General features: G+C 37.0%; 1 protein-coding gene across 2 annotated transcripts in view; it reads left to right on the forward strand.

Annotated features, from left to right (window-relative positions):
• gabbr1b (gamma-aminobutyric acid (GABA) B receptor, 1b) overlaps nt 1–13,890 on the forward strand; it is a 108,372-nt gene that overhangs the window by 17,060 nt on the left and 77,422 nt on the right. For both annotated transcript variants that reach the window (XM_077507748.1, XM_077507747.1), the window contains exon 2: nt 5,757–5,840. In XM_077507748.1, the coding sequence (XP_077363874.1) occupies nt 5,757–5,840 (84 nt within the window). The remainder of the gene's footprint in view (nt 1–5,756; nt 5,841–13,890) is intronic.

Raw genomic sequence — 13,890 nt, forward strand, 5'->3', positions numbered from 1 at the left:
ATGTGTATTACTTGTGTGCAATATTTAAAAAAACAGCATGGGAGCGACATCATCTGTAGGTGCTTTTCTATTGGCTGCTGCTAGATGACATCACTTCTGTGTGACATTCAAACGTCATTATTCCGGTTTATATCAAAATAAATCTACTAAAAATCACGTTTGAAATCATCCCCAAAGGCTCATGCATTCAATTAATCACCAAAGACTAAAACAAAGGACATGCATTCTGTAATTATAGTTAGTTTTAGTTAGTTTTGTAAACATAAAATGAAGTTTCAGTTTTCGTTTTTTTTTTTTTTTTAAAAAGCATTTAGGTTTTTATTTTATTTCAGCAACAATATTTTTTTATTTTAGTTTTTTCATTAGTTTTAGTTAAATAAAATAACCTTTAATGGCACTCCCTTCTTATTTTGACCATCTCCAAACATTTTTTTATTTTATTTTATTTGAATTCAAAGTCAACTGCCATTTTTTAGCATATGTCGCGGGGCCACTGGAAAATGGACAGCGGGCCGCAAATGGCTCCCGGGCCGTAGTTTGGACAACACTGCTTTACCTGCTCATTTGAACTGAGGTGTCAAGCGTCTGTTTGGAATTGATGTAACAGCATCTAGTTTTAAGTTATGTGACAGCTATGTGATGTCAGGAGCTTTGTGATGTCCATCTTTAATCCTTTACTTAGTCACAACCAATCAGATCGTTTCAATGTCTTGAGTAGCGGTCTGGGAAGTGTGTTTGTGTTTGTCGGATTATTACCTCTGTTCCTCTGTGCAACTCTCTTTGATTCTCATCTCGTCAAGTTTGTTCCACGCCTCTCGATGTGAATAAATAGTTCAAAATCTTATTAGTGTCAGTGTGGGAATACTGCTTGTGTCTTCGCTGTTAATTTACAGCATAAAAATGACTCAAGCCGCAGCGATGGACGAGGTTAGAAGGATGAGTTTGACTGTGTGCTTTTGCCACCCGTCAACGGAAGTTGACTTGGCACCGCCAATTGGCAACAAAAGCAGACAGAAGACTGTGGCAGCTATTGCGAACAGTATGAGCGGCCCCGTCTTTGTGACTCATTCAAATTTACATACAATCTCCTTTAGTCACTCGCTTGCCATCTTGATGATCAGTTGAGGAGAGGATTTGTCATGTTGATCTGGGGCAGGTCATTAGTTCTTAAATAAGGAGGACTTTTTTTTTTCTTTCTTTTTTTCTTGCAGTTGAAACTTTGAACTCATTCACTCGCCACCATTTTCACAGAAGCAGTCTTGTTCGCTCCCGGCTGTTTTACTGGATTTTTACTGATTTTGCAAGGCCCACAGAATATTGTGTTCTATTGCTATAAAAGCAACCTATCAAACTATCAAAAGAAAGATTAAAGTCTCTTCTTTCATCAGGAAAAAAAAAAGTATGTTTCTATCTGTTTCCGTTTTGCAGCAATTAGCATTAGAAGAGAGCTAAGTTTCATCAGTTTTCACAAATCCATTTAAAATTGGAAGTAATTGAGCTTTTTTTTTTCTACACAGCCCTGGTTGATCTCCTTTGCTCTGCTGCCACCTGCTGGCCGTTTGTGTAATAACTACCATTTCTGCAACTGTTCTTTGCAGTTGAGAGGCTGCATCAAAGCCTTCTGTATGCTCTAGCATAAAAAACAAACAAACAAAAAAACGTATAAATATGTCTTTGGGACACTTGGAGCATTAAAAAACGTATTTATACGTTATTGGGAGTAAATGAGTTAAATAATTTTGCCTTTTTAATTTTTTTTATTTATTGTTTATTGTGAGGTCGTATAATCCAAAAAGGAACATTGTGCAATCTGTTCTGACATTCACCTCAATGTCCCTCCAACAATTTGCTTGAATTTGTATTGGTGAAGGATTATAAAAACAGCCTTCAGCTCAGTATGAATCAGGTTTATGTTGGCATGAATACATGCTCGTTTTTTTTTTTTATTTGACATGCAGCTTATGCATTATCAATAAATAGCCAGGGCATGGTGTGTATTATTATTATTATTTTTTCACCCTGTCAATGATGTGGAGGGGTGGGGGGGGGGGGTGCTGAGGTGACAAAGCTGTGATGGGAGCCATACAAGACAAACCATCATTGGTGCCTAATCCACACACAGGAGAGAGAGAGAGAGAGAGTGAATGTGAATGGTTGCTAGGCAACAGCAGTAGCCAGATTTGCTGCCTTTTGCAGTCAGAGGAGGACACTGCTTTTTTTTGTATGTGCGCAATTCTCTGCAAATATTTGGCTCCGACAATATTTCGAATTGTGTACAAGAAGTAGATGCTTGTTAATATCCTCTTGGTGATGTTTGCGTAGCTTATTATACAAAAATGCATATATAGGTATCAAACAGTGGCATGTGTCGTCACCCCCCCCCCCCAAGGCACATTACCAATGCACAAGAAGAGCCCAGCGAAAATACTGCACATTTTTCCTTTATGCCAGGAGCTGTAAAAAGATGATGATTGACTATAAACAAGGTAAAAGACAGAAATGGTCGCCAAGACTTGACCGGGAAAGGTGGAAGCTGGTAGCCATGATGGGGCGGGATGTGAGCGGACTGGTCGCCATGACGGGGCAGAACGTGGGGGCGACTTGACTTGACTTGACTTGACAGTAACAACATGACAGGACAACACAATGCTCCCACCCAACTTCCTGGTGTTTTGTCTCGTTACTTTTTTACACTGTTGTTTTGGACTTTTGTTAATTCTGTATTTTTGGTAATTCAAAGTTTACCTTTTGGGTAATTTTTTGAGAGCAAACGACGTCCATACTATCCATTAGGGATGCAATGATAAGCATGACATCGTGATATTAAAACCGCCACAATATCGTTGTCGTCATGTTCACGATATTTAACTCATTCGCTCCCAGCTGTTTTACTGCAGTTTGACTGATTTTGCAAGGCCCACAGAATATTGTGTTCTATTTTTTATAAAAACATGGAACCTACCAAAAGAAGATTTAGCATCTCTTCTTTCATTAGGAAAAAAAAAAGTATATTTTTATGTTTCCGTTTTGCAGCAATTAGCATTGGAATATAGCTAAGTTTAACCATTATTCACAAATCTGTTTAATATAGTGGGGAAAAGTTTTTTGCAACATGGCCCCGGTTGATCTCTTATACTCTGCTGCCACCTGCTGGCCGTTTTTGTAATAACTACCTTTGATTCAAGCATTCTCTTCAGTTCAGAGGCTGCATCAAAGCCTTCTATATGCTCTAGCACAAAAATAATAATAATAAACAAAAAACGCATAAATACGTCTTTGGGAGCAAATAAGTTAAAAGGAACACAGCTGTTAAAAAAAAAAAAGTTAGATTGATTTCCATTTGTGCAGTTCTAGCGCGCTCTAGTGGCTAGTTTTCTATTTCGGGATGTTTTGGCCCTTCTATGTTTTAAAATCTACACTAATTGTCAGATGAAGGGGAATGTAATATGCCTGTGAAGCGAGTCAATATGTGGAGGAACTCAATGTGTGCGTGCATTAACAACATACCATAATAATAATAATAATAATATGTACAAAAGCATAATATTGTGCTTTTTCTTCCGTATGAGCTCATTTTTTTACATCGTGACCTTTTTTTTTTTTTTTTAAATAAATATCGCCAGCCTCCCCACAATATCGTGAAAATTATTGGATCGTGAGCTTCGTATCATCATCATATCGTATTGTGACGTTTGGATATTGTTGCATTCCTACTATCCATTATGTGAACCGCTTATCCGATGTTTTTTTTTTTTTTTTTTCCGTTTTTTAAGCTTGCACACGAGATTTAAAAATCTAAAACGAAAGAATAGCCGAACTAAATAATAACTATGAGCCAAAATAAATAAATAAATAAAAGATGTCAGTGTGTGGGGGAAAAAAAAAAAAAAAAAGAGGCGCTCTGAGATGAGATATTTAATCAGACGGCAGCTGTGTCAATTGACTCACCTGGCACTGCACTTATGTGTCACGCTGCCTCTCCGCTCCCATTGTTGTACAACTCTGACACTAACAACGAGCACAGATGAGATCTCAGCTCTCAAAATGGGTGTGCATGCATTTGTTGAAAAACATGATTTTTTATTTTTTTTATTTTTTATTTTTCCTGGGGACCAAATTTCCACAAATTCTTTTTGTGTATTATTCATGTATTTTATATTCATCAGAAAAATTGGATGCAAATATTATAAAACAGTATCATTTTTTTGCTCATTAGATGAAGATAAAGGGGGGGGGGGGGGGGAGACCTTGTTGATTTAAACTCTGCATTTAATTAGCCCGGCCTGCTAAGCATCAGGGACTAAATAGGCCACGCGGCAACATTTTTGTCCCAAGTGTGGCTCCAAAGATCAATTCGGCTCTGGTAGTGTTCGCAACTTACTGACTGAATGGGAACAAGCCCTGAAAACAAACAACTGAAAGTGACTGTGGTGAAAGCTTTGAACAGTATCCCACAAAAAAAAAAAAAAGTTTGGTGACGGCAAATGGGCTTGGCAAGCAAAATGATTTGCGATAATTATCAATTGCTCACCATATATTGCCCTTCCCTGCACTGACTTCTTATTGTTTGGACAGGGGGAGTAGCTCAATTCCTTTCCACTCTATTTTCGCAGTATTTTGCTGATTCTGCCTTGTCGAATCAATAACTCAGAAGTGAGCCATTGTTGAATAACTCGTCTTTCAAGCACAGTGACAATGAGCCCAAGCCTCATTTGCATCAAAATGAGATGTCCTCTAAAGCAAATAGATAACATTTGTGTCGGTGCAGCCAGCTGTGATGTTAGGTAAGTAGACAAGGACTGTTTGCACTGGCGAGGAATGCAAGTACTGTTCTTTTTTTTTTTTTTTTTTCTTCCCCAAACTTGATTTCGTTGGAGTGGAGGCACCAACAAGCTGTGAATTAGTCAAACTCTTTTACTGCCACACGCTATCCATTGTAATTCCATACACCGGCAACCCATTGAAAAGAGATACAATACTGCCATCTGCTGGCCATAATTAGTGGGTGTTTTTGATTTCACAACCCGTTGACCAGGCAACGCTGCGCTTAGATGTTGCACTGCCCATTGATTTAAAAAAAAAAACAACAAAAAAAACAAAACGTATTTGACGTCATTTAACGTTTACGGCAGCATACATCGTGATTTTACGAATCGTTATTAAATGTATTTGGCAGTCAAAGAGTTAAGAGATTTTGTACATAGTTTGATTTATGGAAAAGTGGTTAGCAAAAATGTTCTGGGTTTGAATTGATGTCGATATTTTATTTTATTTTACTACGTAGATGTTAAATGTTTAATCAGTAGGGATGTAACGATAAGGGCAATATCGTGATATTGTGATATTAAAACTGCCACAATGTCGTCGTCATGTTCACAATATTTCACTCTTTTGCTGCCACATGTTATCAGAAAGACTTTGATATAATAAAGGCTTTGATCATTCACGAAAAGAGATACAATGCTTCCACCTGCTGGCCATAGTTAGTTATTATAGTGCTGCCTGGTCAATGGGTTGTGGAATCAAAAAGACCCATGTTTGATTCCACAACCCATTGGCCAGGCAGCGCTGCACTTGGACGTTGCACTGAGAAAAATAAATAAATAAAAACCTTAGTTGACGTCATTTAACGTTTATGGCGGCATACGTCGTGATTTTACCGATCGGTATTAAACGTTTTTGGCGGTCAAAGAGTTAACTTGTCAATTTGCCTCTTCTTGATACTAAATGCATGCTTTTGTTTTTTTTTCTTTCAGGTGTAAAGATGGTGCCCTTCTTTCTCCTGTTCTTCTTTGCTGCATCGCCCTTACTCGGCGCATCCGCACACAATACATCTGCTGGTAATGACGACGCGGCCTCACACTCGTGTTTCTTTGGACTGTCTCGGGTTGTCTGGAGAAAGTAGACGTCGCTGCAGCAGTCATGGCGGTCGGCGAGTTTGCTCGAAGTTTGACTGTTGCTGCGGGTTGCTCCGATGCTCCTTCGCAACGTGTCAATATGGACAGTTTAAAGAAATTTACAGTCAGCGATTGAATACATATGAATATCTTGAATCCGTCTGCATTCTTTGCCAAGGTCCAACGAATGCAGTTCTTGTATTCATTTAGCAGTTTTTACCCCCTAAAATTGGTTTATTGAAACATATTTGTTTATTTAGTTTTTAAATGGAATTATGTCATAAATTAACTAGTTAGATTTATTGTAAATGATAACATTCAATCAAATTTTAGCAAAAGCAAAATTACATATAAATGTAAGATTAATGAATTTTATAGTGATAGACCGATATGGCTTTTTCAGGGCCGATGCCGATACCGATTATTAGTTGTCAAGGAGGCCGATAACCGATATTTCAAGCCGATTTTCATTTGCAGTAAAAGAGAAAATAATAGCATAAAAAAAATAAATTGCCTTTTCTTTTAATTTTAAACATATAAACAATAGACGGCTTTGTTTAATTAAAAATTCTAACAAAAATTGTAGGGAACTTCCAGGGTCATCAGCTTGTGTTAAGCTAAATTCAAAACTAAGCAAGTAAATAAATAAATAAGTTTCCTACTGTAAATAAAGTTTTCCATAATTTCTAAATGTGTTTTGTTTTTTTTAAGCATTTTTAGTATTTTTTGGGGGGGTTTGCAGTGACTAAATAAATAAATAAATATTTTTCTAAAGTTTCCTACTGTAAATAAAGTTTTCCAAAATTTCAACAATTTTTAAATTTAATTTTTTTTAATTATTATTATTATTTTTTTTATAAATTAAAAAGTGTTGGGACTTCCCAGTGTCAGCAGTGACAAATGTATGCAAAATTAAATGCATTTAATTTTGGGTTTTCGTCAGGGTTCAAAAGATCTTCGCAGACAGTGACAAATTGTCTGAATATGTTTGAAATGTATTTGCAACAAGTAAAAAATGTCTGTGCACATCTTGCAAATCCTGATAAAACATTTGCTGCGTTCGCAAGCATTCACTGTTAGGTGCGATTCCAGCTTTTATCGGCCTTCAGTTTCGTAAAAAGGCCGATGCCGATATTGGTGAACATGCCAAATATCTGCACCGATAATCGGCCCGGCCGATAATCGATCTATCCCTAGAATTTTATTAGACAAGTATTTAATTATGTTAATCAATTACCATCGAAACTCAACTAAGTGCAATTTCAGGAGAAATTGCGTGGGAATGCTAAGCTGAATGCTAAGATTTTGAATGCATAAAATAGCTACTTAATTGATTTATTGTAAATAACATTCAAACAAATTTTAGCAAAAGCAAAATTACATATAAATAAGTAATGAATTTTATTAGACAAGTATTTAATTATGTTAATCACTTACCATAGAAATTAGACTAAGTGCAATTTCAGGAGAAATTGCGTGGGAATGCTGAAAGCTGAATGCTAAGATTTTGAATACTTATGAAGTAAATTGAGAGATAAATTCTGAAATTATGACCTCCTGGTTACTGGACAATGCACTTTACAAACTGTGCCACCAAGCAGTATCACACCTGGTAATGATGGTAAGTTATATGTATGGAAGTGGGCGTGGAAAGTGATACTTTGAAAAAGTTCGAGTGGGGGGGGGGGTGATATTAAATGTTAAATTGTGCAAATACTGTAAGTAATGTGGAATCAGACGATATATTCTACCCCGGGAGACGTGAATTTTTAAAGCTAGTTGAAATTTGAACAATGTAAATTGGAAGTATTATGTGGCAAAAAAAAGTGTGGTGAATAAAAATCACTTCAGCATTCCCACAATAATACAGATTGAAATGGGAATTCATGTGTATATTATTGAATTTATGAAAGACTTGGCACAAAAAAAAATGTTGGAGGGAGGTCGTTGCACACATGAGCAGCCAAGCAGTTGAGGGTTTGCTTCCATTTTCAAAGGCACGTTGAGTGTTGCTGGGAAAGAGTTACAGCGACAGTAACTAGTGCCAATTTCTATCTTGTGGAACTTGATTAGCTTCCAGAGTGCCACATTGCTCCGTATTGAAACATCAGTCATGTGTTCTACCAAAGTCTTCTTTATGAAGTTGGACTGAAAAGTTCTGGTCAGGGTTCACAACAACCTTAAAATGGCCGAGAAGCGACCCTTGACATAGTCCCACCTCCAGCTTTCTCTCGTGTCTCTTGCAGCAGCAGCACACCTCAACACTTTTGCTGTTCTTATCCATTTACTGAAGTAGTCGGACATACTTCTCTGCCATCAGGTTTTTCTAAAAAAATAAAATAAAAATACAGTGTAGCTCCTTTTGACCTTCTCCATGCAATAGTTGATGCGGCCCACTTGATCATAGATTTTCCTCCACGCGGCCCCCGACACTACCCCTGCCCTATTGCAATGGCTATGCGATGTACTCATTTGCTCCCAAAGACGTATTTATATGTTTTTTTTTCATTTTTTTTTAGAGCATACAGAAGGCTTTGATGCAGCCTCTGAACTGAAGAGAATACTTGAAGCAGTGGTAGTTGTTACAAAAACGGCCATCAGGTGGCAGCAAAGTATAAGAGATCAACCCGGGCCATGTTGCAATCAGCTCTTTTCCCCACTGTTTTAAACGGATTTGTGAATAATGATGAAACTTCGCTATATTCTAATGTTCATTGCTTCAAAACGGAAACCGATTTATTTATTTTTTTGCTAGGTTGCATGTTTTTATAGCCAAGAACACAACAGAGTCTGTGGGACTTGCAAAATCAGTCAAAATCCAGTAAAAGGAGCAAAGCGGGTTGCGAAACGTGAAACTGGCGGCGAGTGAATGAGTTTAATTAGTTACTACTGCGATGCTTGTCATCTGGCCAGCACACATCTTAAACGCGTATCCGAGCGTTTGTTTCGGCATATCCTCTCGATCGGCGTGATTTAGTTCCCGTTTAAGCATTCCGCAGTCGGGTCTCTGGACCTTTCCATCGGTTACATCAGTCATCCTCTTGCACGAAGCTCGTCTGACTCCTCCTGAGACTCGTCGCGGTCAAGGGCCGTTTCCCACCTCTGTGGAAAATAGAAATTATGGAACTAATGGATATCAGCTGTAAAGTCATCATGCTTATTATTATGAAGCTTTTCAATCGGAGTGAAGCCACTGATGCTGCGCTAATCCCCACAGGCAGCTGTCCGATCCATGTCATATACACATAAACCTGCTGTCAGATTAGAGAGCTGCCATTTCCTTTTTTTTTTTTTTTTTTGCGCCCATCACTGGCGCTGATGGCGTCGAGGGCGGGAGGCGGCGTTTGCGATGGGAGTCACGTCCGGTGGTCTTTCCTGGCCTCTGGTGAGTAATGAAGTGGATGTTTAGCATTTAAGGGTGCCGCACTGTGCTCGAGCCATGTACGGAATGGCAGACAGTATAAATGGATCATCCCCGAGAACGACGTTGCGGTGAGAGGCAGAACATTGCGGATTGGCGGATAGAAACGGCAATGAAATTGTGCTTTGCAGTCGGCCCATGACGAGAAATGTCAGAGCAGCGCTCGTTGCTGCATGCTTCCGGGTTGATTGATTTTTTTTTTTTTTTTTTTTCCCCCCCCCTGTGCTTAAATGGATTAGTGATGCCTATAGTGGGAAATAAGGCGGCGAGGGGTGTGCATCAAGGTCACTTCCCATCTCCATCAAAGCTTGACTGACCTCTTCATCAAAGAGTCTGTTCCCATTCTTCTGGCAATATTTAACCCCCCCCCCCCTCCTCCTCTGGTGGCATCTTTATCTCTGCCTCCCACAGAAATCTGTTTTATTAAAAGGCTGCTCAGGTTTAGCACACTGAAGGTGCCTCCTCGGTCGGATTGCGCTGCGCTTTCTTCTCCACACATTGGAGCGTTTTTTTCATCGTCTGTAACTTTTTAATACTATTGAACGCATGATTATTAACTCATTCACTCCCAAAAACGTATTTATACGTTTTTTTGTTTTAGGTTTTTGTATGCTAGAGCATTATGAAGGCTTTGATGCAGTTTGAGACCTGAAGAGGTTGCTTAAAGCAATGGTAGTTATACAAACAAAAAATAAATAAATAAAAATAAATAATGGCCAGTAGGTGGCAGCAAAGTATAAGAGATCAGCCAGGGCCATGTTGCAACAAGCTCTTTTTCCCAGTATTTTCAACAGGTTTGTGAATAATGATGAAACTTAGCTAATTCTAATGCTAATTGCTGTAAAATGTAAAAACAGATACAAATGTACTTTTTTTTTCTAATGAAAGAAAAGACTTTAATCTTTATTTTGGTAGGTTCCATGTTTTTTATAGCAATAGAACATGAAAATGTCTGGGAGTGAATGAGTTAAAGAGGTACTTCGCTTATCGAGCTCATTATAGCAATAAAAAGTTCATATTTGGTCTATAATTAATGTGATACTTTCATTATTTTTCAAGTACAATTAGCACCTTTTAAAAACATTTTGCAACTTGCAAAATGACATCACAAGAGCTCGTGTGACCAATCACCTGTTTTCTAGGTTCGCTCATGTGACATTCACAAGCTGAGCTGTGATTGGTTACCTGAGCCGTCGTGATGTCATTTTCAGTCGACGGCAGGATGCAAAATGTGTTTTCATAATTGTGCATGAAAATAATGAAAATATCACATTTATTATAGGCAAAATGTTAATGTTTGACTGCCGAAAAATGGCTAAATAAGTCAAGTATCCCTTTAATTAAGTGCCCATACATGCGACTGGCTCTGGCAAAAGGGTCCACATGTGCCCCAAAAAAAAAAATCAAAATCAATAATCGAATTCTGCACTTAATTCCCTTTTAAAATGATATATAATACATGGACATGCCTCAAAATTGACAAAGTGACAGCACTTTTAATGTTCCATAGTTTTGAAGAAAACGGGGTTTAAAGGACCTTAGAAAAAAAAAAGATATGAACCTGAAATTTTCAGGTTATCAATGGAAAGTCAATTCCACGAGCAGGCAAGGCCATTGGCTGAGATTTTAACCCTTTTAAATGTTTTGGAAGTGTGACCTCTCAAGAGATGAAATCAGCCTCAACTTGGAGAAAGACTTGTTTTGTTTTGTTGATCCTGCCTAACATGCAGGTCGCATATCGACGAGAAAGATTATGGGGGGGAAAAAATGTGGGCATAACAAAATCTTTGCTGTTTTCACTACGTAGATGGCTTGAGTGTTTCTGTAGCTCATTTCAGTTGGAATGCAAGACAAAGTTTATCGAGCTAGCTATCTTCAAATGACAATAAGAGCCAAAATGAAAGCTACAGCACGAGCATGACGGCTAATTTCAATCAACTGCATGGGTGAGGCTCCATCCAGCCATCTTTCCATTCAGGCATCCATTCATCACTTTAGGATGTCGGACTAAGTATGATTATTTTTTTTATTTTTTATTTTTTTTTATTTTACATTTTTTTTTTTTTTTTTGGTATGTTATACTTTGGGACATTTTTGCATTTTAGATTAATACTGTTTTGCTCACTCAAATTGACATAGTCAGAGCCGTAACATTAAATAAAACCTATATTGAAAAAAATAATATCAATAATAAAACATTATGTTGAAAAATATTTGCTGGTATGAGTGATTTTATATGAGCGGCAACCGCCGTAGTGGCCAAAACACTAAATGACTTACAATTTTGAATAGATTTGTGAAAACTGATGAAACTTATCTCTCTTCTAATGCTAATTGCTGCAAAACAGAAACATACTTTTTTTTTTTTTTTTTTTCCCTGATGAAAGAAGAGACTTTAATCTTTCTTTTGATAATTTCCATGCTTTTATAGCAATTGAACACAATATTCTGTGGGCCTTGCAAAATCAGTCAAAATCCAGTAAAACAGCCGGGAGCGAACGGGATTGCGAAATGTGAAAATGGCTGCCAGTGAATGAGTGAATAGAAAAATAATTGACTAGAAAATAATGGACACGTAACGCAGAACTAATTGGAAAATTAGTCTTGTTTTTATGCCTTTGGCACGTTCCAAATCTTTTTTTTTTTTTTTTTTTTTTTTTTTTTTCTTCTCCTCCTCTCCTCACCTCCACCCTGAATGTTATCAGTCTTAATCAGTATTGGTCTCTGTGCAAGTCAGGCCCCTGGCTCCATTAACTGCACTTTTCATCCCGCTGAAACCACAATTGCTTTATGTGAAAGCCTTGCTCGATTCTCAAATCAACTTTGATGGCAGCAGTGAACCTCAAATGAAAACCGTCTTGTTTTTTGGGGGGAAAAAAAGCACCTCGCATGAGTAATGAGCAAGACTTTTGTATATCGGATTACGTGCTGATTAAATGTTGGCTGAAAACAAAACTGAAGTCGCCATCTAGTGGTAGGTCTACAGCACACATTTGGTTCATTTAAACCGACTATTTTCTTTTTTTTTTATCATTACTTTAAACATAGGGAAATGTGTTGGAACTTACCAGAGCAAAATCGACAGTGTTAATACAACACCGAATCGAGTATTTAACACGCCAAACTAAATATAGTTCAAACAACACTTTTGAAAGTGTTCATGTTTGGTTTAGTTTATTCATTTTTTTTCCTTTCGGACACATTACAGCTCACATCACATATTTATCCATTTTTATTTTCACTTTTAGTCATTTATTTATTTATTTATTTATTGATTGATTTAGTCATTTATTTTTAATTTCGGCAGTTTCGGTCCCTCATTTGAATAACATTTTGACTTGGCAGTATGGACCAAAACTGCCAAAATAAAAAGAATAAAAGACTAAATCAATAAATAAATTACTATATACATAAATGACTGAAAGTGAAAATAAAAACGGATATAAAAAAAAAATACTAAAAAAATTAAATTCAAAGGTATTTATTTATGTATATTTATATTTTTTGTTCTTATTTCCATTTATATTTATTTTTTTGGATATAATTTTCAAATATATATTTTTTTATGCCTGTTTTTATTTTTACTTTTAGTCATTTATTTATTTATTTATTTATGTAGTGACGAAATGACTAAATTTTAGTCATTTATTTATTTTGAATTTCGGCAGTTTTGGTCCTCCATACTGGACATGTTTTCAGTGGCATCCATGTCGTTAATTATTAAGGTTCGTTTTGAAATAAATAAATAAATGAGGTCTTTTCTGTACTTTTCTCAAATATTTACAAAATGATCTGCTAACAAACATGTACTGCACAGTTGCATAAAGTGCGTGAGCCGTTTGGGTTTACCTGCATTACACCATAAAATATTATAAGTCACAACAATTAACTCATTCACTCGCCGCCATTTTCACATTTCGCAATCCCGTTCGCTCCCGGCTGTTTTACTGGATTTCGACTGATTTTGCAAGGCCCACAGAATATTGTGTTCTATGGCTATAAAAGCATGGAACCTATCAAAAGAAAGATTAAAGTCTCTTCTTTCATCAGGAAAAAAAAAGTGTGTTTCTATTAGTTTCAGTTTTGCAGCAATTAGCATGAGAAGAGAGCTAAGTTTCATCAGTTTTCACAAATCTATTTAAAATTGTAAGTCATTTAGCCTTTTTTTTTTTTTTTTTTTTTTTCCCTACATGGCTCTGGTTGATCTCCTTTGCTCTGCTGCCACCTGCTGGCCGTTTGTGTATTAACTACCATTTCTGCAACCGTTCTTTGCAGTTGAGAGGCTGCATCAAAGCCTTCTGTATGCTCTAAAAAAAAAAACCCCAAAAAACGTATAAATACGTCTTTGGGACACTTACATTAAAAAAGACGTATTTACACGTTATTGGGAGCAAATGAGTTAATAAACACACTTTTCTTAAACTAATACCACACAATCAGAGTCGAGACGGGCCAAGATAAGTCCAGTCTATATTGATGATGGAGATGTTGATTCAATAAATCTGTCCTGCCCCATCAAATCATGTATTGCAGTTTGTAAAGAGGAATGGCCCCGATTCCTCCCGGATGTTG

Source organism: Festucalex cinctus, chromosome 19 (assembly GCF_051991245.1).
Source record: "Festucalex cinctus isolate MCC-2025b chromosome 19, RoL_Fcin_1.0, whole genome shotgun sequence".
In the NCBI taxonomy this organism is placed as follows: Eukaryota; Metazoa; Chordata; class Actinopteri; order Syngnathiformes; family Syngnathidae; genus Festucalex; species Festucalex cinctus.